Source organism: Pistacia vera, unplaced genomic scaffold (assembly GCF_008641045.1).
Source record: "Pistacia vera cultivar Batoury unplaced genomic scaffold, PisVer_v2 Contig129, whole genome shotgun sequence".
Lineage (NCBI taxonomy): Eukaryota > Viridiplantae > Streptophyta > Magnoliopsida > Sapindales > Anacardiaceae > Pistacia > Pistacia vera.
Window position 1 is genome coordinate 862,048 of NW_022195346.1, and position 26,885 is coordinate 888,932.

The following is a 26,885-nucleotide window of genomic DNA, read 5'->3' on the forward strand; positions in this document are numbered from 1 at the left end:
ATATACAAGCCCATGAAGCCTAAGTCAATTAAAGGGCTGGGCCAACAATAATAATGTGGAGGCTACATGTATATATTCTATTTATTCGGTTGTTCCAACTTTTGATTTTTATAGAATTATAAGCTCCTGGAGATGTGTTCATATGCTGATAAGTTCTTACATTTCAATGAATTAATATAAGATATGTTCATATTTTATTTTTATTAGTTAATGTTTAACAGCAATTAATACTAAAACTTGTACGCATGAAGGAATGAGCACGCATGAAGCAAATCTTAGCTTAGTTGTTCGTTCAGTAAATCTTTTGGGATTTAAACCTATAATTTAATTGCATCAGATACTTTTTTTCATCAATTCATCAATTCTTTAATCCAAAAGGCAAAATCAGCTTGTCTTGGACTTATTTAGATCTCTTATATATGGGGCGAGCATCTAAATAAACTTTGATTTGAACTCTACGTCAAGTAAAGAGTCCATTTCTCTATTCCATGAACTATGTATTGAATTAATGCAAAAGTAGTCATTGAATCTCTTGTGAAAGATTCTTCGAAAGGCAATAGTTGAATTCAAAAATGTTTTGCAAAAAATATGTGAAATCTCTTGAGAGAAATAAGTTTTTTCCCATCCCAGATGATGTATGAACGAAGGATCCTAAAGATTGGGAGCAATTGATGATTGCTTTGAAGGTTGGTTCTCAAAGAAATAGAATTCTAGTTACCAAGGTTTAATTGAATCATATTCTCGCTTTTAATTGCAGAATCCATAAATTACATTAAGATGATCCACCCACTGGTAATTTCTTCTCCTTTTCTAAGTTTGTTGTTATCTGCAATTAATTGAAACATCTCTACGCTAAAATTATGTTGAGGCCGGGTAGACTCAATGTTACTCTTAATTAAATCTGGTTTTATCTTTCTTTGTCTTCTTTCTTCAGGATGGACTCATATGCTCATTAACTCTCCTTTACAGTTTTTACTATGGCATTTGTTTTGTATATTCCATTTTTGTTGCGGATGTTGAACTACTTCTTTTTATTTGAAATTGTACATTTGGGTGAACAGAATTATGCATAGAAGGTGTTTGAAAGATGAAATGGCTGAACCAAGGCTTGCGTTTCAGGGAACCATATCGATACTGCTATCAAATGTTTTTTGATCAACAGATAAAATTTGAGCTCACTATTTTTTCTCAAAGGAGTTGTCAGTGACAAGATATTGCTTATACTGAGAATGACCTTTTAAGTATGACTTAGTTGATGATGAGCAGAGCAATGGACAGAATGATGGAGAAACTTTTTAATACGATCAAGGGTTTGGGCAGAATCATGATGGCTTATATTGGTTCTTCTTGTGAATGTTTTGGATAAGTTTGATTTATTCTACGATGATATAAGGTGGCGTAATCCTCATGCAGAATTCCATTCTAAGGCCATTATTTCACAACCAAAGGTATTAAACTGCACCAACTATTGCTTTATATCATATAATGTTGGATGTATTTTGTTAATATTTTGTCTAAGTCTTTCTCATCTATTAATGTTGCAGGCTCTTAAAAATAAAAAAATGAGATGTCCTGTTTGGGGGCTTTTATTGAATCCTTTGTTGGTTTGCGGGGACAACTGAGAAGAGTACGTTTCTTGAGGAGAAAACAAGGCATCTTGGGATAAGTTTGTTTTGTTTTTCTTCTCAACTGGGACAAACCGAATGCAGGAGAAACAATATTTCCTATTCAATGAAGTGTGTGTAGAATTGAGAAGGCCTAATGTGGGGAAGCAATTATGGTGAATTATTGGATTGCTCTGTGTTACTGAAGGCATCAATCCAGAAGTGTTTTGAGTTGCTGTAAATGTGATCAAGGTGTTTTTCCAAGCATCTTAGCCATTGAATTTCATGTCAGTATCATCAAGAAGTTTTGGCTACATAAATAATTGCTATGAATTATTCCAGTATTTGTGCTCATAGACATACAAGTAATTCTAAATTACTATAAAAATAATATTTTCTTTTTGGTTGCGATACAGGAGGATGTGGTGAAGCTATACATACAGAACTCTGGAGGTAATTTCCTTTGCTAATTTCAATTATTCTTTCTTTTGTCTATTAACATCTTGGAAGGCCTTTTTTTTATTTTTCAGTTAAGAAATTTGATTTTGATATTTCCATTCCAACAATGGTGCAAGTTCATTATTTCATAAATTTCTTGAAGAATAAGTTTCAGGCATTGGTCGTATCATTAACGTTGTCAAGAAAAAAAAAAAAAATTCAAGAGTTGATGCATTACAAGCTTGGCCAAGTAATGTGGTTCTTTTTGCTTTTACATATATAGATGTTTGGTTTATGTTTTGGCTTCATTTAATAAACAAGCATCAAATTCCATCTAAAGAAGATGTTTCGTGTCAAATTGTCAGGATTCTTTTACCACTAAAATTTAAGGTTTGCATGATTGAATGTATTAAGGCTTTTACAAACTTGTAGCAGTTCCATTCGACATTTTGATATATTCTTTCTTGTTACGGACTCATTGGCCCCAATGTTATGTGCTTGCCAGTTACACGGATTAGATATTTCACCTTTGTTTTCCATTCTCCTCAAAAGCTCGTTGGACATTCAGGTAATAGTTTATAAAGAAACCGCATTTTTTTTTTCTTATAAACAAAGTACATCAATGGTATAATGTTGAACATTATTTGGTGAAATTTCTCTAAGAGTCTTTAGAGCAATTATTCAAATTTCTTTCATCATCTTCCATGATTCTTTGCTTAAACTGGTTAATTTGACTTTTCTTCATGACCCAGGCACTCAAGCTATGATGCAATCTTGCCCCCTCCACCGGAGCTCTCCATTGTAAAGCACCTCATAAATTTTGATGAATTGCTTGAAGAATAAATAAATGTCAGCAGTTGGTGTACTAAACAAGCGTGGCATGTTTAATAATGAGGTGCTTTTTTCCTTTTCCATATACTGAGCTACAACAATTTAAGATATATTATTTAAAAATATTGTGGCCTCATGTAAAAAAGGCATCAAATTCTATCTATTGAATATGTTTTAGCTGTATTGTCAGGATTTAGAAAGCCAGTGTAAGGAAAATGGTGAACATTTGATACATTCTTTCTTCTTACCGGGCTCACTGGTTCCAGTGTTCTGCGCTTGCTAATTGCATGGATTTATATATTTTCAGCTTATTTTCATTCTCCTTAGTCATTGGGAATTCACGTAATTAATCATTTCTTTAGCAAGAAAATTATTTATGAGTTAAAATGGTGTACCATTTTGTGAAGCAAGTACATTAATTTAATAATTTGTGTTATCTTTTACTGTTTGTGATAAATTTTTAATTTCCCATGTATCTTGGCTAAAGGCAGAGGAATTTAAAAGGGTATCAAAATTGGAAATTAAAGACAATTAATGAAATGAAGGATTGGAAGAAGGTATATTTATATCAATCAAACTTCTATGGATAATTGGATATAACCTTTCTTCTTCCATTTTGTGCTTGAATTATAGAATTATAAGTTATAAATTTTTGCTGTTAATATGTTCATTTTGATTCATTTTCATCGTCGCCTGGTGGACTTAACAAGAGATGATATAGCAAAGGCGATATGGTATCAAATGATTCAACACAATCAAGTGTTCTCATGGACATAGAAAACTTCAAATGGTTTGGCTGCAAGCAAGGTAGTAAATCTTGACCATTCATTGGGAAAATTTATGTAATGAAGATTCTTAATTCAAAACATATAGATTTAAAAAAGTTTATTCCAATTCATAATTTCTTTTGTTCATCACAATAATCTGTTCTTATAACTGAGTTTGGCAATATAAAAAATGTCACATTTAGCTACGAAAATTTTTTGAATGATAAACTTCTCAAACTAATTTTAGATTTCTTCATTCTCCAGGCATTGTGGCGGTTTGTAAACATTTACTCTATCAGTTCCATTATTGAAAGCATAAAAGCAAGTGGCACTTAACTATGATCTGTTGCCAAGGTAGGAAAAACTTTAGCTTTGATGCAAGTATTGCCTCCTAAATATATGAAGCATTATTTTGAGGATGGATTATTTTTGTATTTACTGTGGATGGCAGAAGAAAGTCTTTCAAGGTGATGAAGCCAGGCCAGGTGGTATTGGGCTCAATACCTGCAATAATAAGTTCCTCAAACGCATTTGACAATTTTGTAGTTCTTTATTTAAGAAGGGATTTTAGTACTATTTGGGAAGAAATTTATTTCATAAATAGCTAAGATTCCATGTAAAATGGGATGTAACCCCAAGGGGTTGGCCTGGTGATCAAGGAGGTGTGCTCCCTTCCTTGACTTCATGGGTTCAAACCTTGGGGTCATCTATCTCAATGCATAATTATGTTATACCCAGTTGATGAGGTTTGTAAGGTACTTAATGGATCATGAAAATTAGTTGAGGTACAAGTAAGTTAGCCTGGATACCTTGGTTACCGAAAAAAAAAAAAAATTGTATGTGATGAGAGTTTTGTACAATATAAGTGGGAGATTTTTGGTTTCAGAGTGTTGATGTGTGATAAGAAAAGTAAGATATTTGAATGTCAAAACACAGAACGGGTGGTTTAGTGCTGGGTTGGGATTAGTCTTGAGTGATTGATTTTGAGTGTCAAAATTGAGATGGGCTGACAAGGGTTTGATCTTGTATTGTGCTTGTAATATTTATAGTGAATTGATCACGTCTTATGGATGTAAGCAAATTTAGTTAAAATCACGTAAAATCTTGTGTTATTGTGTGTTTGATTTGCTTTATTTTATTTTATTAATCTATTAAGAATAAGTTTGGTTTCAAAATAGAAGAGATCAAAATATTAATAATTTTCTCTAATTTGAATAATTCAGCTGTGGTGTTGAAGTAATTTAATTCATTTCCCAAAGGCATTTTTTACAATTTTATTACTCCCCAATTGCAATAGAAAATTCTGATGGATTCAAGCCCAACTAAAAAGGAAAATGCATACTTTAGGCTCAAGCCTGCAAACCTTAGATCCCCTTAAGACCCAACAAACTTTATTGAGTCCAAGCCCAACCAAGCAAAAACCGTTCACCATAAGCCCAAACACGCAAAATTTATTGGGTCTAAGCTCCCATGAGTTTCCATTCAAGTTTTACAGAAGCGTCGTCTACATAGAATACGTCTATTTATTTTTGGTAACACAAACAAACCTTATAAACTGAATATTAAAAATACTCTCTTAAACCAACTCCGTTGTGGCTGGATGGTAGGCCATTGGGTTTGAATTGTCAATGAACCCAGAAATCTTGTGTTCGATTCACTACTAGAGTGATCACTTACTATATTTGTCATTTATTAGATCTATTGAGTTTGTAGAGTATCTATTGAGTCTCGAGGATTAGACAGGCTTGACATATCCCAGGTTTCACTTGTAGTAAACCTTGAGGTAAGTAGGGGCTCGGAAACCTCGGTTATCAAAAAGAGAAAATGCTTGTTAACAATATCAGTTGTGACAACGTCCCATGGTAAAATACTGTTAATAAGTTGTAAAATTCTTATTATTTGATGCAAGTTTTACACTTTTCTTCCTTTAGTCGTAAATATGAATATTACATTCATTTCTTAATCAAGTACACATATTAGCTTTTCGATACATATAAGATCTTATCATTAATATATCAATTTTTTTTTTTTTTTTTTTTGATATAATAAAGAAGTACCCTCTTTATTAAAATACCATTTCCCTTTAATTTCTTCGACTTCACATTTACAAGAAAAGGATCAACATATAGCACTGAAAAATCCTCTCAAAATTTTATCATTTTTTTTGCTTCAATTAATTTGAGCGTCCTTCATGCTCCAGGCATTCAAGCTTGCAATCTTTACAGCTTCACTTCCATTATTGAATCCAAGAAGACAGTCTTTAGCGACTAAATTTTTTTAAATGTGGATTTCGGTAGATAGTAATGGTTATAAGCAATGACTAATGATCACTAAATTACCTGAATTCCGGACCATCCCTTCTTAACATCATCCTCCACACTTGATGATTCATTAAAAAAGAAAGTCTTGGAAGCATAAAACTTCCCATAATCATATTTCAATCCCTTATCTCCTTTAATGGAGCCCTTATCTGGAACATATTTATCAGTCCTATAATTATAATGCCGAATCTTATAACGAGTCTCAAGTAAAGTTCTTTCACAAAAATGGTCAACACATAATGGTAAGATTTGGAAGCATTCTTTTATGTTGAGATCTTAATTTTTTTTTTTGGATCGGTAGTTTTATATTAGAAGGAAATATTTTTCAGATGCAAGAAAATTGACTGAAATGTTTTCATTAATACATAACAGATATCGTGAATGGGGAACCGAAAAACAATAATTTGAGTACTTCAGATAATATATTAAAGCTTATAACCATTATACGCTATCTCTAAGCTCATATAGTGCTTAATAATTTGAGTGTAATAATACTATACATCTCAAAGTTACCGCAAAAAATTCATCCCAAATTATGTGTAATTCTACATAGCATCATAGTGTTGAGATGCAAATGAAATGGTGATTTGACAAATGACACTTCACTTTAAGATATAAATCTTGGAATATATTTTGGGATGTATATCATTACTCAATTAAGAGAAAATTTATTTATTTATTTTAAACCTCTTGTTTTCTCTCTTTTATTAATCAGTTGATTTACACCCTTTAGTAACACCACTGCTTACATTTTTTTTTTCTACAAGAACACAATTAATATCTTAGTGTCTCTTCACAATTTAGGTACGTTACCACATCCTTTCGTACGTAAGATTCATACTCAGTTCTTCCTAGAAATGTAACATTCACAGTACTTCATGGAATAAAAGTTGAGCATGGCCACAAATGTGTTTTATGCTTGACTTGCAACCTTCAGGAGGGAATAAGCACGCATGAAGCAAAGGTATATTATTCTTTGAGTAAAGTTTCTTCTAAAACCAAACTGATCTTTGCACATTGGCTTAACACTTCAATTGCATCATATTCTTGCTTTTAATTGATATATACGCAGCAGAATCCATAAATTTTTATGATGCAAAGCAGCTTGTTTCAGTTACATTTATACCTTAACCAGCATCTAAGTAAACTTTTGTTCGAGCTATGCAGCAAGTAAAGAATTGTATTCTTTATTCCATATTGCACTATATATATTAATTGTGCCATAGCATTGTTACACACAACACAAATTACCAATTTCTCATCTTTCTTCAATCATTTACCATCTTTTAGTATGGCTGAAGCACTTGTTTCTTTTATCTTGGAGCAGTTGGCTTCAATCGCTCGTCAACAAATTGAGCAACAGTGGACGCTGGTGGTGGGTGTTGATGACAACGTCTGTAAGCTCACCAGCAATTTTCAATCCATTATGGCTGTCCTTGAAGATGCGGAGAGCAGACAATTCAAGGATCGTGCTGTGAGGGATTGGTTGGATAAGCTTAAAGAGGCATCTTATGATCTAGATGATGTGTTGGATGAGTGGAACACTTCTATTGGGAAAATCCAACTTAAGGAAGTTAGAAATGCCTCCAAGCCTATGATCACAAAGGTATGTTCCCTCATCCCTTGTTATAGCTTTTGTTTTAGAAAAGTTATCTTGCCTTGTGCCATTGCTCGCAAGATAAAAAGTCTAAATAAAACTATAGATGTTATTGTTACGGAAAAAAATAGGTTTGGTTTTAGTTTGACAGAACGCAGTATCGAAATAAGACGACCAATGACTACATCTCTTATTGATGTGCCAATGGTCCATGGAAGAGATGATGATAAGGATAAATTATTAAACAAGTTGTTGAATGAGGGTAGTCAAGAACCAGCCATCTCTATCATTTCTATTGTAGGGATGGGAGGGATAGGTAAGACTACTCTTGCTCGACTAGCTTTTAATAATGATAAAGTAAAAGCCCATTTTGATGAAAGGATATGGGTATGTGTCTCGGAACCTTTCGATGAGACAAGGGTTGCAAAAGCAATCCTCGAACCTCTTCTAACAAATCCTTTAGAAAGGCCACCGGTTGAATTAGAAAATATTTTGCAAAAGATAAGCAAATCTCTAGAGAGAAAGAAGTTTTTTCTCGTCCTAGATGATGTATGGACTGAGGATCCCAAAGATTGGGAGCAATTGATGATTGCCTTGAAGCATGGCTCTCAAGGAAGTAGAATTCTAGTTACCACACGTAAGCAAAATGTTGCCAAAACTATAGGAGCCACCAACACAATCATGTTAGGGACATTACCCGAAAATGAGTCTTGGTTGTTATTTAGTCAAATTACATTTCCAGGTGAAACCAATGAAAAATTAGAAGATATTGGTAGAAAAATTGTAGCCAAATGCAAGGGCTTACCTCTTGCTATAAAAACCTTAGGAAGCCTCTTGCGTTACAAAGCATATAGTGGAGAGTGGCAAAATGTTCTAGATAGCGAAATGTGGGAAATAGAAGAGGTAGAACAAGGGATATTTCCACCTTTACTATTGAGCTATTATGATTTGCCTTTTCCATTGAAAAAATGCTTCTCATATTGTGCTATTTTCCCACAAGATCATGTGATAGAAAAAGATGAATTAATTAAATTATGGATGGCTCAAAGTTACCTTAGGGATGAGCGAAATAAGGACATGGAGTTAATTGGGGAAGAATACTTTGAAAACTTAGCAATGCGCTCTTTTTTTCAAGACTTTGAGAGAAATGAATATGATGGTAGCATAGAAAGATGTAAGATGCATGATATAGTGCATGATTTTGCTCGATTTCTTACAAAAAATGAATGTTTTAGTGTAGAGACTAGTAATGAAAAAAGATTGCGTAGTCTTGTGGCTAGGAGTCAAGATCAGAGAAGTCTACTGACTACGTCCAAATTATTTGATAACTCAAGTCTACGAGCATTAAAGTTTAGCTTAATTGGTATTCAAGAAATCCCTAGAGAAATAAAAAAAATGATACATTTGAGGTATCTTGATTTATCTAATAATATGAATTTAAAAGAATTGCCGAAGGAATTGTGTGATTTATATAATCTACAAACGTTAAACATGGCCAAATGTTATAATATAACAAAATTACCTCAAGAGATGGGAAAGTTAATCAACTTGAGGCATTTTATTGTTGATTTAATTATGATAGAATACATGCCGAAAGGAATTGAAGAATTAACTTATCTTCGAACTTTGAAAAATTTTGTACTGAGTAGTAGTAGCCATGGCGGTAAAGCATGTAGTATTGAAAGTTTGAAAAACTTGACAAATCTCCGGTGTCTTGGTATTTCGATGTTAGAAAATGTGAGAGATGTGGGTAAAGTTAAGCAAGCAAACCTTAGGAATAAGACAAACCTCCTCTCTTTATATTTAGATTTTGGAATTGAATATGGCCCAATGAAAACAGATGAGAGATATGAAATGGTTCTTGAGGCCTTTGAACCACCTCCAAATTTAGTGAAATTACATTTGTCTACTTATAAGGGTAAAACTATATGGCCAAAGTGGATAGTATCATTAACTCAGTTGAGGGAGTTAAGACTTTTTAATTGCTACAAGTGTGAGTATTTGCCTCCTTTAGGAAAATTATCATCTCTTGAGTCACTCTTTATAGAGGAGGCTTTAAGGGTAAAAAAAGTGGATAATGAATTTTTGGGAATAGAAAGTGATGGCACTACCACATCTTCTATTGTCTTTCCCAAATTAAAAAATCTTGTGTTTGGTTTGATGTTAGAATGGAAAGAGTGGGATGATATTACTTTGAGAGGAGATGAATTAGTTATTACAATTATGCCATCTCTTCATTACTTGAAGATTTATGAGGCTCGTCGATTAAGAACGCTGCCCAATTACATTCTTCAATCGCCAACACTAAAACAATTGGAGATAGAGTATTGTTTTACTCTAAGTGAGCGTTACAATAAGGAGACAGGTGAAGATTGGCACAAGATCTCTCACATTCCTGACGTCAGCATTAAAGGATATAGATGGTGATAGGTAATTTCTTCTCCATTTGAAAGTAAGTTGTTATTTACAATTAAAAGAATTGAACAAACTTTTGTCTTCTTCGTTTCTTTTTTCCTTTATTAACTTATTTTCTAATGTTTATTTTATTGACTTTATAATATAAATACCAAACAAATATATTCTTAATTTTAGGATCAATTAATTCTATCAAAACCCCTCTCTCTCTCTCTCTCATAAAATGTATTTAATATTTCTTTTAAAATAATCCATTGTTGATAATATATGCCCTTTAGTTACTAAAATTTTTAATTATAGTTCTCAATGTCACCACTCATTGTCACCGGTAATTTCTTCTTCTTCTTCTCTGTCTCTCTCACTCTCTCTCTCTCTTGCTCTTTTGTTCGTTTGTTGTTTGGGCTCACATGCTCATTAACTCACATTTACAGTTCTGATTTGGGTTATCATGTTTATGCACGCAAGGTGTTTGAAAGATGAAATTGATGAGCCTAGGCTTGCGATTCAGGGGATTCTATGGATATTGCATTCTAGCTTTCACTTAGAGTCACCTTTTAAAATGTTTGATGAAAAGAGCAATGGACAGAATCGATGATGGCTTATGTGGGAAAGTTTTTCCTGTGAATGTTTTGGATGAACTTGTGTTATTCTTGGTTGTTATAAGGTGGCATAATCCTCATACGGTTTTCGATGCTTTTACCATTATTTCACAGCCAAAGGTATTAATCTTCACCAACTATTGCTTGGTATTATATAATGTATTTGAGTTGATTTTGTAAGCGTTGGCTAATTCATTCTCATCTCTTAAATAAACATAGGATGCCCTTTTGTAGGCTTTTATTCAATTCTTATGTCTGTTGGGCTCCTATAAATACTATCAAACACTTCTCCAAGCATTTTAGAGACAAATTTCTTGTTGGTATGATCAACAAGTGCTGGCTGTATCCTCAATAACTGTGAATGATTCCACTTGGTGGTCAGGTATTTAGCTTTGCAATTTTTCGTTCATTAACCAATATTTAATTTCTTTTTCAAGATACAGAAACACCAGACGCAATTGCTCATTAACTAACTTTTACACATTTTGCAGTTCTTCAACCTAATAAGATTGTTTAACATCTCTATATTTCGTGATTGTAATTTTTATAGTCCATTTTTTTACCAGATGAAATTAACATAGAGACAGCATGGTTTGACCCTATACAGTTTGGTGAACAGGGTTGTTCAAAGATTAAATAAAATGGCATTTGTTTTCAGTTTTTACTATAGCATTTGTTTTCTGTATTCCGTTTTCGTTGCGGAGATTGAACTACTCTTTGAGTTATTCTTTTATTTGAACTACATTTGGGTGCAAGAATTATGCATAGAAGGGTTTTGAAAGATGAAATAACTAAATCAAGCTTGCGTTTCTGGAGACGATGTCGATACTGCTATCAAATGTTTTTGCGTAATGGATAGATTTGGGCTCACTTCTTTTCTCAAGAGGGAGTGTCATTGGTAAGATATTGCTTATACTGAGAATGACTTTTTAAAACGACTACTGATGAGGAGCAAAGCAATGGACAGAATGATGGGAAAACATTTGCTATAGGATCAGGGTTTGGGAAGAATCGATGATGGCTTATGTGGGAAAGTTTTTTCCGGTGAATGTTTTGGATTAGTTTGTGTTATTCCTGGCTGCTATCAAGTGGCATTATTTCACAACAAAAGGTAATAACTTCACCAATCCTTGCTTTATATTATACTGTAGGAATTGATTTGTATGGTTGGCTAAGTCTCTCTCATCTCTGAATGGTGCGGCTCTAAATAAACATAGGATTCCCTAGCATAGTAGGCTTTATTGAATCCTCACGTGTGTTTGCTGAGGACAACAAGAAGAGTATGTTTCTGAGGAAAAAATGAGGCAACTTGGGATTAAATTTATTCTGTTTTTTTGTCGAGTGGGACAGACAAATGCTGGAGAAACAATATTCTATGCGCTGAATGTGTGTAGAATTGAGGAGGCCTAATGTGGGGAAGTTATTATGGTGAATTATGGACTGGTCAGTGTTTTCTTGGTTCTACGTAGTGGAAAATCGGTCTGCAGCTTTCACTGCTTTGGTCACGATTTCACACCCAAATGGTATTTAAACTGCACCCAGTATTTATCATTTTGGAGTTGATTTTTTAAGTTTTGGCTAATCTTTCTCATATTTAATGTTGCAGCCTCCTCCACAGTACGTTTTGTAAGTTATCGAGCATCAATGCTGATTGTTTCAGTTTCTATATATGCAATCAAGGAGTTCCTCAAGCATCTTAGCCATTGAATTTCATGTCCGATAAACAATTGCTATAATGATTCCAGTATGTGTTCAGTTTATTTTTTGAAATTTGTCTCATGAACCCAATTAATTCTGATTTCAGTGTTGATCGAACAATCGAGGTTGCCAAAAGACCCACAATTAATCTGAATTCAGTGTTGATCGAACAATCGAGGTTGCCAAAAAGAATTACCAATCTTGTCAAAGTAATGAGGTTCATTTTGCATTTTATATCTACACATACTACCTCATGTTAAGTTATTTGGTATATCTTTTGGCTGTATTGAGTAAACAGGGATCAAATTCCATCTAAAGATGATGTTTCATGGAGGATCAGATTGTCAGAAACTCATAGCTACCCCAAAATTTGAGGTGTTGAACAAAGGTTTATTTCTGCAAAATTGTTTGCATGCTTGATTGAATTATGGCTTTAGAATCTTCTAGCTGTTCCATTCAACAATTTGACATGTTCTTGCTTGTTACAAGACTCTTTGGCTCAATATTATGTGTTGCTAATTGCACGAATTTATATTCGACCTTAATATTTCATTCTCCTCGAAAGGTCGCTGTAAATTCAGGTAACTAATTTATACAAAAGCCTTTTTATTTATAAAGCAATTACTATGAAGCAAGTTTTAAACATTTTATGAATTGCTTGAAGAACCAATTAATGTTAGGAGTTGATATACTAAATGAGCTTGGCATAAAAAAAATGGTGTATTATTTTGTTAAGTAAGTACATTAATTTTGTTATTGTCCTACTGTTTGTAATAAAATACTAATTTCATCTTGCAATGTCTTGGTTAAAGGAAGGGGAATTGAAAGAGGATCAAATTAGAAACTAATGACAAAAATGAAGTGAAGGATTGGAAGAAGGTATTTCTAAATCAGTCGAACTTCTATGACATAATCTCTTGTTCCATTCTTGTGCTTATATTATGAATTCCAAGTCTTGTTTCATTGTCATGTATTGGACTTAACAGGAGATGATATACAAAGGTGATGTGATATCATAATTTAACAGAATGAACTGTTCACATAGACATTGATTTCTTCAAATGGTTGGCTACAAGCAAGGTAGTAAATCTTATCAATTCTATAATAGTTTAGCAATATCAATGTCAAACTAATTTAGCTTTCTTCAGTCTCCACTCTCCAGCCTGAGGAAGCTTGTGAAAATTTTCACTATCAGTTCCTTATTGAAAGCAAAAGGTAGGATTAACTCTAGTTTTGATACAAGTCTTTTGTTTAGATAGAATAGTTTTATACTTATTTTGTAAATATTAGATTACTTGAATATTGTATGTGAGGTTCAATGCTAAATGTGATTTTTTTTTTTTTTTTTTTTTTTTTTTTTTTTTTTGAGAGTAAGAGGGAGAATGTTGATATATTTACCTGAGAAGGGTGTACAAGGGTTTCAAGGTTAGGCTGGGGGTTAGTATGGAGCGATAATCTTGTATTGTGTTTGTACATTTCTAATGGATTGATCACGTCCCGTGGATGTAGGCAAATTTTGCCGAACCACGTAAATATGGTGTGTTTTTGTGATTGATTTTATTTATTTAGTTATTTATTGTCAATTAATCATCTCTTACAAATCAGTTTAGGGTGGTTTTAACCCCCTTCACTCCCGGTTTGAAAAATTTTTTAAACTTTTACATGACATTTAATTACAATAAAATTTTCTATTAATTTATTGCATCTCCCCGATTGAGTAGCTTTACTCTATATAGCCCACCTAGCACAATTTATTCTTTGAGTTTCACAAAAATGTCATTCATCAAAACATGTTTACCTAAAAAAATTCTTTTCAAATGAGGTAGCCATTAAATCAAGTGGAGTTCGGCTCATACATTTGATAAGGAAGCCCAAGAAACCTAATTCATTTTGGAATAACAAATATCTTGTATCGTTAAGTTTTAAGGTTAAAATAAAATATTAAGGATAATTTAGTAATATTTTCAAACTTTTAACTTGTGATTAACAACTCATTATGGTTCATTAACGTAAAGGAATTTTTATATTTCAAATCCTTAGAGGGATATTTGTTAGTTTATCATACATCATATGTCTATTAACCATAGACTTAATGAAAACAATCCTTGTGTAAAACTAGTACCTCACTACAAGAAGTCAAGAAGTATCAACTAAATCTTGTTCAATAATTCATATTAAAAAAAAAAAAAATACACATTTTTGGGGTATGTTAATAATATATGATAAGATTTAATTGGGTAGTTTCACACCTTTCAATAAGTGGTTGAAAACATTTTTTTCCTCGTAATAACAATTCCTCCCCTCTTGGTAGGGTCATCCTGATATGTTACAACAACAAGGTTTATATTGGCAAGAGGGGTTTAATGATTTTACCTAACGGGTCGGACTGAATCAAATTTTCAGCACTTTGGACTGATCAAGTGCCATGCTTCCCCTGCTCTAAGTCGGTGGCCGTAGGACCCATCTTTGCACCACTCCACGTCACGGGGGGGGTTCCTTTGGGTATGCACCACCGCACTCTGCCACCCTCGACTGTAACTGTACAGTTGCCAATAAATCATAACCGTCATCACCATCTTCATTAATTTATTATTTTACCAATAATTCAGATATGAATCTTCTTGTCAACATTTCTAATATCTTTGTGCTTTATTTTATTTTACGTTTATTGTATTAATTATGTTTATAATAATACCCTTAAATTTTTACCAAATCTGCCCTCTTATTCTAAAATTTATGAAAAAAACATCTCAATGTATAAGATCATGAATGATTAAATTCAAGGCAATTTGGAAGTTGATTTTTTTAACTTTCTCATCTCTTAATATTTTAGTCCCCTTGTGTATTTGATGAGAGTTTTGTACAATATACATGAATTTTTTGGTTCCATAGTGTTGATATGACAAGAAAAATCAATATTTGGATTCAAAATGAGAACGGTGTACAAAGGTTTAAGGATATTTGATTAGTCTTAGAATTGATCTAATGTCAAAATTGAGATGGGTTGACAAGGATTTAATATTGTATTGTGTTGTATATTTAGTAGATTAATTACGTCCATGTATGTAACAAATTTAACGAATCACATAAATCTTTTGTTATTGGTGATTTATTTTATTTATTTATTTTTGTTTTCTTAATCTATTAAGAATAGTTTGGTTTCAAAATAAAAGAGAGCAAAATATTAATAATTTTCTCTAATTTAATAATTCACTGTGGTGTTGAAGTAATTTAATTCATTTCCCAAGGCAATTTTTACAAATTTTATTACTCCCCAATGGCAATAGAGCTTTAAAAATAGCAAAGAAAATTTTGATGGTCCAAGCCCAACTAAATGGAAAATGCTTACTTTAGGTTCAAGCCTGCAAACCCTAGATCCCCTTTGGGCCCACACAACTTATTGAGTCAAGCCCAACTAAGTAAAAGCTGTTCACCTTAAGCCCAAATACGTAAAATTTATTGGGTCTAAGCTCCCATGAGTTTGCATTCTAAGTTTTACAGAACGTCGTCACATAAATAAGTCTATTTATTTTTCGTAACACAAACCTAACCTTATAATTGAATATTAAAATACTCGTTAAACCAACTCCTTATGCCGGATGGTAGACCATGTGGTTCAGCTTGTTAGTGGACATAGAACTTTGTGTTCGGTTCATCAAGGGAGTGACCACTTACCACATTTATCGCTTATCTGCTTATTGAGTTATATGTATTCAATAAACCTTGAGCGACGGTGTTGGCATGTCCCAGTTTCAACTTGTAGCGAACCTTAGTGTCATGTAGCTATTTTCATCTACTACGTTCCATGGTAAAAAACTGTTATAAGTTACATATCCTTATTATTTGACGCAAGTTTTACACTTTTTTCCCTTTTGAATTGAATATTACATTCCTCTCTTGACGAGTACACATATTAGCTTATATATATATATAAAGAACTCACCTTAATATATCAAATTATTTTTTTAATAAAATAAAGAAGTACCTCTTTATTAAAATACCATTTCCCTTTAATTTCTTCGACATCACATTTACAAGAAAAGGATCAACATTTAGCACTGAAAAATCCTCTCAAACTTCTATCATTTTTTTTTTTTTTTATTAATTTTTTTTTGCTTCAATTAATTTGAGCGTCCTTCATGCTCCAGGCATTCAAGCTTACAATCTTTACAGCTTCACTTCCATTATTGAAAACATACAAATGAGCCTTATCCTCAACCGCCAAGGTTGGATAAACTCTGGCTGTGATGCAACTCTTGCCTCCTCCACCAAAGCTTGCCACTATAGAGTGATCAATCTGTTGCCAAAAGGCCAAAGTGGTGATGAGATTAGAATAGATTTTTGCAGTTTTATTCTAATATGTTAATGTATTGATCAACTTACCAAGCTCCTTAGTGATATCTTCTCAGAAACTGGATCCACATTCACGAAAGCTCCATAAGTGGTCTTGTCATTGTTATTGTTTAAGGAAGATCTGTCATGGCAAGTAAAATATATAAGAAATCAATCAATAAAATAGTTCAAAACTATGAAGTCGTGTAACAGATTATGTGAACATTTGTTAAATTTAAGTTGGATAAATCGAGTATTTTAAAACGCAGGATCTAGACTAGTTGACCAAAACTTGTGGATTAAGTCTTTCTCCCTGTAAGAGATTGATGAGCTGAAAGAAGAGTTGGACCTGCTTTGGTCACTGCACATTAGCACAACAGGTTTTTTGCTAGATTTGCGTTTGAAGATTCTGAAGAACACTGCTGTGAACTCCTTAGAGTCATCTGTGGCCAAAACTTTCAACCCAAATGGGCCAAGACCACCTTTAGCGCCTGATGCATTCTTTTCATTGCAAAGCTTTTGAGCATGCTTCCCTTTTGAATGGAGCACTTCTGCTTTGTTAATGTCAGTTATCTCAAATGAAATATCAATATCTGCCTGTATAAACAGAAGGAAACAGAGAGAATCAACAACATTCTTTGGCCAGATTATCCATTATTTGATAATACATGCATAAACTAGTTACCTGTGCAGCTGTGATGCCAGTTACTTCATGAAATGATCCTGCATCCAGCGACTTGTTCTCTAAATTTACTTTGGTATCGCGAAGCGTCTCGAGTTCAGCTACTGGCCATTGCATCAATTGCTTCCCGGATTTATCAAGCCAAACAATCCTAGGAATTGCCTGCAAATTGAATCCAAGAAGACAGTCTTTAGTGACTAAATTTTTTAAAATGCGGATTTCGTTAAGATGGTAAATGGTTATAAGCAATGACTAATGATCACTAAATTACCTGAATTCCGGACCATCCCTTCTTAACATCATCCTCCACACTTGATGATTCATTAATCCATCCCCACAAAACCCTCCTGTTCTTGGCACTATCAAAGAAAGTCTTGGAAGCATAAAACTTCCCATAATCATATTTCAATCCCTTATCTCCTTCAATGGAGCCCTTATCTGGAACATATTTATCAGTCTTGTAATTATAATGCCCAATTGTGTAATAATCATGTTTATAATTATCCAAGCTGACCTTCAGCACATGTTTAACCTTCTCTCCGAGAGTTGATGTATCAAGACCAGTAAAATTATCAACTGCAACTGGGTAAAAATCAGGACACTCCCACATTCCTGTGCGCTTTCCAGAATGTAGAGGGCGTTTAGCCTCGGACCAAGTTATAAAATCTTCACTCCTGTAAAGAATTGCCAACCCCAAGTCATTGTTTTTGCTTCCAATGACAACTCTCCAGGCTTTATCAGGGCCTTGCCAGGCAGTGGAAGGGTCTCTAAATGAGCTTGCATTGATACCATTTTTGGAGTTGGGTGCCATAAGTGGGTTGTTTGGGAACTTTTCCCATTCTTTAAGATAAGGGTCGGATAAATTCTTGGGGAAAGCTAAATTTTGAACCTGCTTTTTGTCAGGGTCAATGCCAGTGTACAAAATGGCTGGTTTGTCTCCAGGAAGAATTGTGGCAGAACCTGACCAGCAGCCATTGATATCAGATTTCTGAGAAGGGAAGATGGCTGGCTCATGTGAAATCCAGTTGATGAGATCTTCCGATGTAGAGTGAGCCCACACAATGTTGCCCCACACTACACCTTTGGGATTGTATTGGTAGAACAAGTGATAAATTCCCTTGTGAATCATAACTCCTGCAACGCACATATTGTTATTATAATTTTTTATATGGACTTCCCATTTATTACATAGTTTTTGTCAGGAGTACTATTCCGCTAACAAACACTTCTTACTAACTTTCTCTCATAAGCGCGACGTGTTAACTCGTAATTAGTCAACTTGTAATAGGTCCTGCCTGGCTAACAATAGGTCCCACATGATCAAATACGAGCTAACCAACTGTGAGCTATCACGTTGTATTCGTGAGAAGTGTTTATCAACTTATCTTTATTCTTTTGTTGGTGAAAACCGGTTGCTTAATAACATAAGTGATATGCTTGGAAGTTTAATCTATTATTGTAATAACATGTCTAACACCAATTTGAACAGTAATGTTTTAGTGTAGACCAAATTTGTGGGATCTGTGATAGATGAATCTTATAAAGAGTGTTTATTTTTGCAACATTAAGAGAGTTCTATATAATTTAGATGTCCATTTTAATAAGGCTAAGTCCCTCACCTACTCCTCTTATTAATATAATAGATCCATTGAACGTTGTATACTACAATATTGGAAGCTGAGGAAAATATTTCCTTTATGTGAACACATGCACTTGCACATTCAGTTCTCTTGTTTCATGTTCTAGTTGTTGCTTCATTCAATCAAAAGGTGGTGTGTATAATAAATCTTACACATATAGCATGAAGTGAATATTTAACATTAAAAGGAAGAAGGGCAGAAGTAAAATACTAACCATTGGGATCTGCATTTGTCCATGCAACAATGACAGCAGGTCCAACAGACAAAAACCAGAGAACAAAAGGTAAAAAACTGTTAAGAGATATAAACAAGAATATGAGAGTAAAAATTCAGGAGTAATATTAAAAGAAAGAGAAGCACCATTGATCCAGTTCTTGGGAGGTTGGAAATGATAACCAGTTCTGTAAGCTTGATCTGTAGCATTATAAGTAATATTTTGAGATATTTGAAGTTGGTTGTAAATGTGATGTGATGCTTCAAGTTCCACAAGGCCATGGCCAAGGAAAAGAGAAAATAATAGGACTAGAGAGATTGAAAAGCTGGCCATGGTGTAGAACCTGGATTTTCAGGTTTTGTATGATTTATGCCATTGCAGGCTGGTTTTATAAGAATTTAAACTTGAAGTGATTGGCTCAGAGAACATGCAATTTATTAGCTGAAACCTGAGGATTTCCTTGAGTTAAGGTTTCAGTTTCTCAGAAATCCTTGATTTTTGGTCTATGATTAGATAATTATTTGGCTATTTTGGAAACTAAAATTTCTATTTTAAACTATTTACATCTTATAATTTGATGAGAAAAAAAAATATATATGTGCATTCCACCAATCGAGTATCCGAAATATAGCATATATGATAAACACATTTATTATGATGAGTTGGATGCATCTATATTTGTATTATTATGATCATGTTTCAGATTTGCAAGAATCCTATTAATAGCCCCTTTGGATCTTTGACAATTCTATATATGAGAATTGCTGAGTTACTAAAAATGATTTTGTTTAAGAAAATTGAATAGGTCATGCATAATTTGACAATTATGAAAACTATATATTATAAATAAATTTGAGTAAACGACTTTTTCCCGCCCAAGGTTTGCCTTAATCATACTTTCCCACGTAAAAAGTTTCAAAATATCACTTTCCCACCTAAAGTTTATATTCTGTTAATATCCAAAATATACTATTCACTTTCTTGGTCGATGTTCGACGAGTTACTAGAAGTCAGGATAAGAGAGGTTTTGTACAGTGGAGGCTAGTGGATTAGATAGTGGTGACCGATTGAATATTCGCTGTTGGAATTAGCCGGAAATTAGCAAAGACTAAAAAATCCTAGCTTTGCGATGGCCAATAATCGGTGAAAAATCAGGTGCCAAAGTAAAAGGGGTTTTGTAGAGAGGGGACTGGAGGTTCAAATGGTGGTGACGAAGAAAATTTTTGCCATTGGAATAGGCCGGAATTGGCTTTGGGTAGTAACGAGATATAAACTTTGAGTGAGAAAGTGGTATTTTGAAACTTTTTGAGTGGAAAAAGTCATTAAGGCAAACTTTGGGTGGGAAAAAGACGTTTGCTCAATAAATTGCTATTATTATTATTATTCTCTTTTGATAATCTTACAAACAAGCTTAGGAAACAGGGCTATAACATTGAATGACAAACTCTCTCATTTAACACTGAAAAGAAAATTTAATTTTCTATTTGGTAAGGATTAGATTAGTGGTGGTATCTGTCATATCGACTGCAGTTTAATTTCTCTTCTTTCCAACTTCAATTAACTAATTTGAGCTTTCTTCAGACTCCAAGCACTCAGATTAGTGAGGTTTATCTTCTCAGTTCCATAATTGAATGCATATAAGTGCGCCTCATGATCAATTGCCAAAGTTGGATAAACTCTAGCTGTTATGCAAGCTTTTCCTCCCCCACCAAAGCTCTCCACTATGGAGTGATCAATCTGCAAAAAAAATGCAGGTGATTATTAGAGCATTATCTCTACAGGAATGTCCCTGATCGACTCAGTCACATCACAGTTTACTGTGAACTCACCAGGCTTCTTAGTGACAGGCTCTTATGAACAGGATCCACATCAACAAAAGCTCCATAAGTGGTCTTATCATTATTAGTAGATTAATTACGTCTCATGTATGTAAGCAATTTAACGAATCACATAAATCTTTTGTTATTGTGTGATTTATTTTATTTTATTATTTTGTTTTCTTAATCTATTAAGATAAGTTTGGTTTCAAAATAAAGAGAGCAAATATTATAATTTTCTCTAATTTGAATAATTCAGCTGTGGTGTTGAAGTAATTTAATTCATTTCCAAAGGCAATTTTTACAATTTTATTACTCCCCAATGGCATATAGCTTTAAAAATAGCAAAGAAAATTTTGATGGGTCCAAGCCCAACTAAAATGGAAAATGCTTACTTTAGGTTCAAGCCTGCAAACCCTGATCCCCTTTGGGCCCAACAAACTTTATTGATTCAAGCCCAACTAGAAAAGCTGTTCACCTAAGCCCAAATACGTAAATTTATTGGGTCTAAGCTCCCATGAGTTTGCATTCTAAGTTTTACAAGAAGCGTCGTCTACATAAAATACGTCTATTTATTTTTCGTAACACAAACCAAACCTTATAAATTGAATATTAAAATACTCGTTAAACCAACTCCCTTATGGCCGGATGGTAACCATTGGTTCAGCTTGTTAGTGGACATAGAAATCTTGTGTTCGGTTCATCAAGGGAGTGACCACTTACCACATTTATCGCTTATCTGGCTTATTGAGTTTATAGGGTATTCATAAACCCTAAGGTAGACGGGTTTGGCATGTCCCAGTTTCAACTTGTGCGAACCTTGAGTGTCATGTAAGCTATTTCATCTACTACGTTCCATGGTAAAAAAACTGTTAATAAGTTATCATATCCTTATTATTTGACGCAGTTTTACACTTTTTTCCCTAGTATGAAATTGAATATTACATTCCTCTCTTGATCGAGTACACATTTAGCTTATATATATATAATAAAGAACTCACCATTATATATCAAATTATTTTTTTAATAAAATAAAGAAGTACCTCTTTATTAAAATACCATTCCCTTTATTTCTTCGACATCACATTTACAAAAAGGATCAACATTAGCACTAAAAATCCTCTCAAACTTCTATCATTTTTTTTTTTTTTTATTATTTTTTTTTGCTTCAATTAATTTGAGCGTCCTTCATGCTCCAGGCATTCAAGCTTACAATCTTTACAGCTTCACTTCCATTATGAAAACATACAATGAGCCTTATCCTCAACCGCCAAGGTTGGATAAACTCTGGCTGTGATGCACACTCTTGCCTCCTCCACCAAAGCTTGCCACTATAGAGTGATCAATCTGTTGCCAAAAGGCCAAAGTGGTGATGAGATTAGAATAGATTTTTGCAGTTTTATTCTAATATGTTAATGTATTGATCAACTTACCAAGCTCCTTAGTGATATCTTCTCAGAAACTGGATCCACATTCACGAAAGCTCCATAAGTGGTCTTGTCATTGTTATTGTTTAAGGAAGATCTGTCATGGCAAGTAAAATATATAAGAAATCAATCAATAAATAGTTCAAAACTATGAAGTCGTGTAAGAGATTATGTGAACATTTGTTAAATTTAAGTTGGATAATCGAGTATTTTAAAACGCAGGATCTAACTAGTTGACCAAAACTTGTGGATTAAGTCTTTCTCCCTGTAGATTGATGAGCTGAAGAAGAGTTGGACCTGCTTTGGTCACTGCACATTAGCACAACAGGTTTTTGCTAGATTTGCGTTTGAAGATTCTGAAGAACACTGCTGTGAACTCCTTAAGTCATCTGTGGCCAAAACTTTCAACCCAAATGGGCCAAACCACCTTTAGCGCCTGATGCATTCTTTTCATTGCAAAGCTTTTGAGCATGCTTCCCTTTTGAATGGAGCACTTCTGCTTTGTTATATGTCAGTTATCTCAAATGAATATCAATATCTGCCTGTATAAACAGAAGGAACAGAGAGAATCAACAACATTCTTTGGCCAGATTATCCATTATTTGATAATATATGCTAAAACTAGTTACCTGTGCAGCTGTGATGCCAGTTACTTCATGAATGATCCTGCATCCAGCGACTTGTTCTCTAAATTTACTTTGGTATCGCGAAGCGTCTCGAGTTCAGCTACTGGCCATTGCATCAATTGCTTCCCGGATTTATCAAGCCAAACAATCCTAGGAATTGCCTGCAAATTGAATCAAAGAAGACAGTCTTTAGTGACTAAATTTTTTAAATGCGGTTTCGTTAATGGTAAATGTTTTATAAGCAATGACTAAGATCACTAAATTACCTGAATTCCGGACCATCCCTTCTTAACTCATCCTCCACACTTGATGATTCATAATCCATCCCCACAAAACCCTCCTGTTCTTGGCACTATCAAGAAAGTCTTGGAAGCATAAACTTCCCATAATCATATTTCAATCCCTTATCTCCTTCAATGGAGCCCTTATCTGGAACATATTTATCAGTCTTGATATAAATAACGCCCAATTGTGTATAATCATGTTTATAATTATCCAAGCTGACCTTCAGCACATGTTTAAACCTTCTCTCCGAGAGTTGATGTATCAAGACCAGTAAAATTATCAACTGCAACTGGGTAAAAATCAGGACACTCCCACATTCCTGTGCGCTTTCCAGAATGTAGGGCGTTTAGCCTCGGACCAAGTATATAAATCTTCACTCCTGTAAAGAATTGCCAACCCCAAGTCATGTTTTTTGCTTCCAATGACACACTCCCAGCTTTATCAGGGCCTTGCCAGGCAGTGGAAGGGTCTCTAAATGATCTTGCATTGATACCATTTTTAGTTGGGTGCCATAATGGGTTGTTTGGGAACTTTTCCCATTCTTTAAGATAAGGGTCGGATAATTCTTGGGGAAAGCTAAATTTTGAACCTGCTTTTTGTCAGGTCAATGCCAGTGTACAAAATGGCTGGTTTGTCTCCAGGAAGAATTGTGGCAGAACCTGACCAGCACCATTGATATCAGATTTCTGAGAAGGGAAGATGGCTGGTTCATGTGAAATCCAGTTGATGATCTTCCGATGTAGAGTGAGCCCACCAATGTTGCCCCACACTACACCTTTGGGATTGTATTGGTAGAACAGTGATAAATTCCCTTGTGAATCATAACTCCTGCAACGCACATATTGTTATTATAATTTTTTATATGGACTTCCCATTTATTACATAGTTTTTGTCAGGAGTACTATCCGCTAACAACACTTCTCACTAACTTTCTCTCATAAGCGCGACGTGTTAACTCGTAATTAGTCAACTTGTAATAGATCCCGCCTGGCTAAGAATAGGTCCAACATGATCAAATACGAGCTAAACCAATGTGAGTTAGGCTGGGGGTTAGTATGGAGCGATAATCTTGTATTGTGTTTGTGACATTTCTAATGGATTGATCACGTCCCGTGGATGTAGGCAAATTTTGCCGAACCACGTAAAATATGGTGTGTTTGTGTGATTGATTTTATTTATTTAGTTATTTATTGTCAATTAATCATCTCTTACAAATCAGTTTAGGGTGGTTTTAACCCCCTTCACATCCCGGTTTGAAAAAATTATTTTAAACTTTTACATGACATTTAATTACAATAAAATTTTCTATTAATTTATTGCATCTCACCGATTGAGTAGCTTTAACTCTATCATAGCCCAACTAGCACAAATTTATTCTTTTGAGTTTCACAAAAATGTCATTCAATCAAAACATGTTTACCTAAAAAAATTCTTTTCAAATGAGGTAGCCATTAAATCAAGTGGAGTTCGGCTCATACATTTGATAAGGAAGCCCAAGAAACCTAATTCATTTTGGAATAACAAATATCTTTGTATCGTTAAGTTTTAAGCGTTAAAATAAAATATTAAAGGATAATTTAGTAATATTTTCAAACTTTTAACTTTGTGAATTTAACAACTCATTAATGGTTCATTAACGTTAAAGGAATTTTTGATATTTCAAATACCTTAGAGGGATATTTGTTAGTTTATCATACATCATATGTCTATTAACCATAGACTTAATGAAATACAATCCTTGTGTAAAACTAGTACCTCACTACAAGAAGTCAAGAAGTATCAACTAAATCTTGTTACAATAATTCACTATTAAAAAAAAAAAAAAAAAACTAGCACATTTTTGGGATTATGTTAATAATATATGATAAGATTTAATTGGGTAGTTTCACCACTTTCAATGAAAGTAGGTTGAACAAGCAATTTTTTTCCTCTGTAATAACAATTCCGTCCCCTCTTGGTAGGGGTCATCCTGATATGTTTACAAACAACAAGGGTTCATTGACTATTGGCATAAGAGGGGTTTAATGATTTTACCTAACCGGGTCGGACTGAATCAAATTTTCAGCACTTTGGACGTGATCAAGTTATGCATGCTTCCCCGTGCTCTAAGTCGGTGGCCGTAGGACCCATCTTTGCACCACTCCACGTCACTCCTTTTATTCACCTGACCGCAGACTCTGCACACCCTCGAACTGTAACTGTACAGTTGCCAATAAATGCATAACACGTCATCACAATCTTCATTAATTTATTATTTTACCAATAATTCAGATATGAATCTTCAATTGTCAACATTTTCTAATATCTTTTGTGCTTTATTTTATTTTACGTTTATTGTATTAAATTATGTTTATAATAATATCCCTTAAATTTTTACCAAATCTGCCCTCTTATTACTAAAATTTATGAAAAAAACATCTCAATGTATAAGATCATGAATGATTAAATTCAAGGCAAATTTGGAAGTTGATTTTTTTAACTTTCTCATCTCTTAATATTTTAGTCCCCTTGTGTATGTGATGAGAGTTTTGTACAATATACATGAGAGTTTTTTGGTTCCATAGTATTGATATATGACAAGAAAAATCAGATATTTGGATGTCAAAATTGAGAACGGGTGTACAAAGGTTTTAAGAATATGTTGGTATTAGTCTTGAGTAATTGATCTTAAGTGTCAAAATTGAGATGGGTTGACAAGGATTTATATGTATTGTGTTGAATATTTATAGTAGATTAATTACTTAAGTTCATGTATTGTAAGCAAATTTAACGAATCACATAAAATCTTTGGTATGTGTGATTATTTTATTTTGATTAGTTTGTTTTCTTATCTATTAAGAATAAGTTTGGTTTCACAAATAAAAAGAGAGCAAATATAATAATTTTCTCTAATTTGAATAATTCAGCTTGGGTGTGAAGTAATTAATTCATTTCCCAAAGGCAATTTTTTACAATTTTACTCCCCAATGGCAATAGAGCTTAAAAATAGCAAAAGAAATTTTGATGGGTCCAAGCCCAACTAAAATGGAAAATGCTTACTTTAGGTTCAAGCTGCTAAACCCTAGATCCCTTTGGGCCCAACAAACTTATTGAGTTCAAGCCAAATAAAGTAAAAGCTGTTCACCTTAGCAAATACGATAAAATTATATGGGTCTAAGCCCATGAGTTGCATTCTAAGTTTACAGAAGCTCGTCTACAAAAAAACGTCTATTATTTTTCGTAACACACAACCCTAAACCTTATAAATTGAATATTAAAAATACTCGTTTAAACCAACTCCCTTGGCGGAGGTAGAACATTGGGTTCAGCTTTTGTTAGTGGACATAGAAATCTTGTGTCGGTTCATCAAGGGAGTGACATCTACCACATTTACTGATATCTGGCTTATTGAGTTTTAGGTGTATTCAAAAAAACCTAAGGACTGCGGGTTTGGCATGTCCCAGTTTTTCAACTTTGTAGCGAACCTTGAGTGTCATGTAAGCTATTTTCATCTACTACGTTCCATGGTAAAAAAACTGTTTAATAAGTATATATCCTTATTATTTGAGCAAGTTTTACACTTTTTTCCCTAGTTACTGAATTGAATATTCAT

General features: G+C 33.7%; 2 protein-coding genes, 2 long non-coding RNA genes and 1 pseudogene across 5 annotated transcripts; 3 read left to right on the plus strand and 2 right to left on the minus strand.

Annotated features, from left to right (window-relative positions):
* Window positions 1-3,349: 3,349 nt before the first annotated feature.
* On the plus strand, window positions 3,350-3,994 carry LOC116121813. Its single transcript, XR_004126792.1, has 3 exons — window positions 3,350-3,430; window positions 3,584-3,680; window positions 3,905-3,994. It is a non-coding gene; the product is annotated as an uncharacterized LOC116121813 (long non-coding RNA).
* A 3,258-nt stretch (window positions 3,995-7,252) lies between these two features.
* Window positions 7,253-9,985, plus strand: LOC116121858 (putative disease resistance protein RGA3). The gene has a single exon (XM_031407775.1). The coding sequence runs from the start codon at window positions 7,253-7,255 to the stop codon at window positions 9,983-9,985; it is 2,733 nt and encodes a 910-aa protein (XP_031263635.1).
* A 280-nt stretch (window positions 9,986-10,265) lies between these two features.
* Window positions 10,266-11,305, plus strand: LOC116121812. Its single transcript, XR_004126791.1, has 3 exons — window positions 10,266-10,301; window positions 10,439-10,692; window positions 10,792-11,305. It is a non-coding gene; the product is annotated as an uncharacterized LOC116121812 (long non-coding RNA).
* Window positions 11,306-16,387: 5,082 nt separating this feature from the next.
* Window positions 16,388-19,685, minus strand: LOC116121915 (beta-fructofuranosidase, insoluble isoenzyme CWINV1-like). Of its 2 annotated transcripts, XM_031407820.1 has the most exons (7): window positions 19,285-19,685; window positions 19,139-19,147; window positions 17,556-18,418; window positions 17,288-17,446; window positions 16,952-17,199; window positions 16,654-16,744; window positions 16,388-16,567 (listed from the first exon to the last, which is right to left on the minus strand). In XM_031407820.1, the coding sequence occupies exons 1-7, from the start codon at window positions 19,469-19,471 to the stop codon at window positions 16,388-16,390; spliced, it is 1,737 nt and encodes a 578-aa protein (XP_031263680.1). In that variant the 5' UTR covers window positions 19,472-19,685. The 2 variants fall into 2 exon arrangements, with proteins under 2 accessions (XP_031263680.1, XP_031263681.1); XM_031407821.1 differs by lacking the exon at window positions 19,139-19,147.
* An 810-nt stretch (window positions 19,686-20,495) lies between these two features.
* LOC116121914 lies at window positions 20,496-24,121 on the minus strand (annotated as a pseudogene).
* Window positions 24,122-26,885: the final 2,764 nt, after the last annotated feature.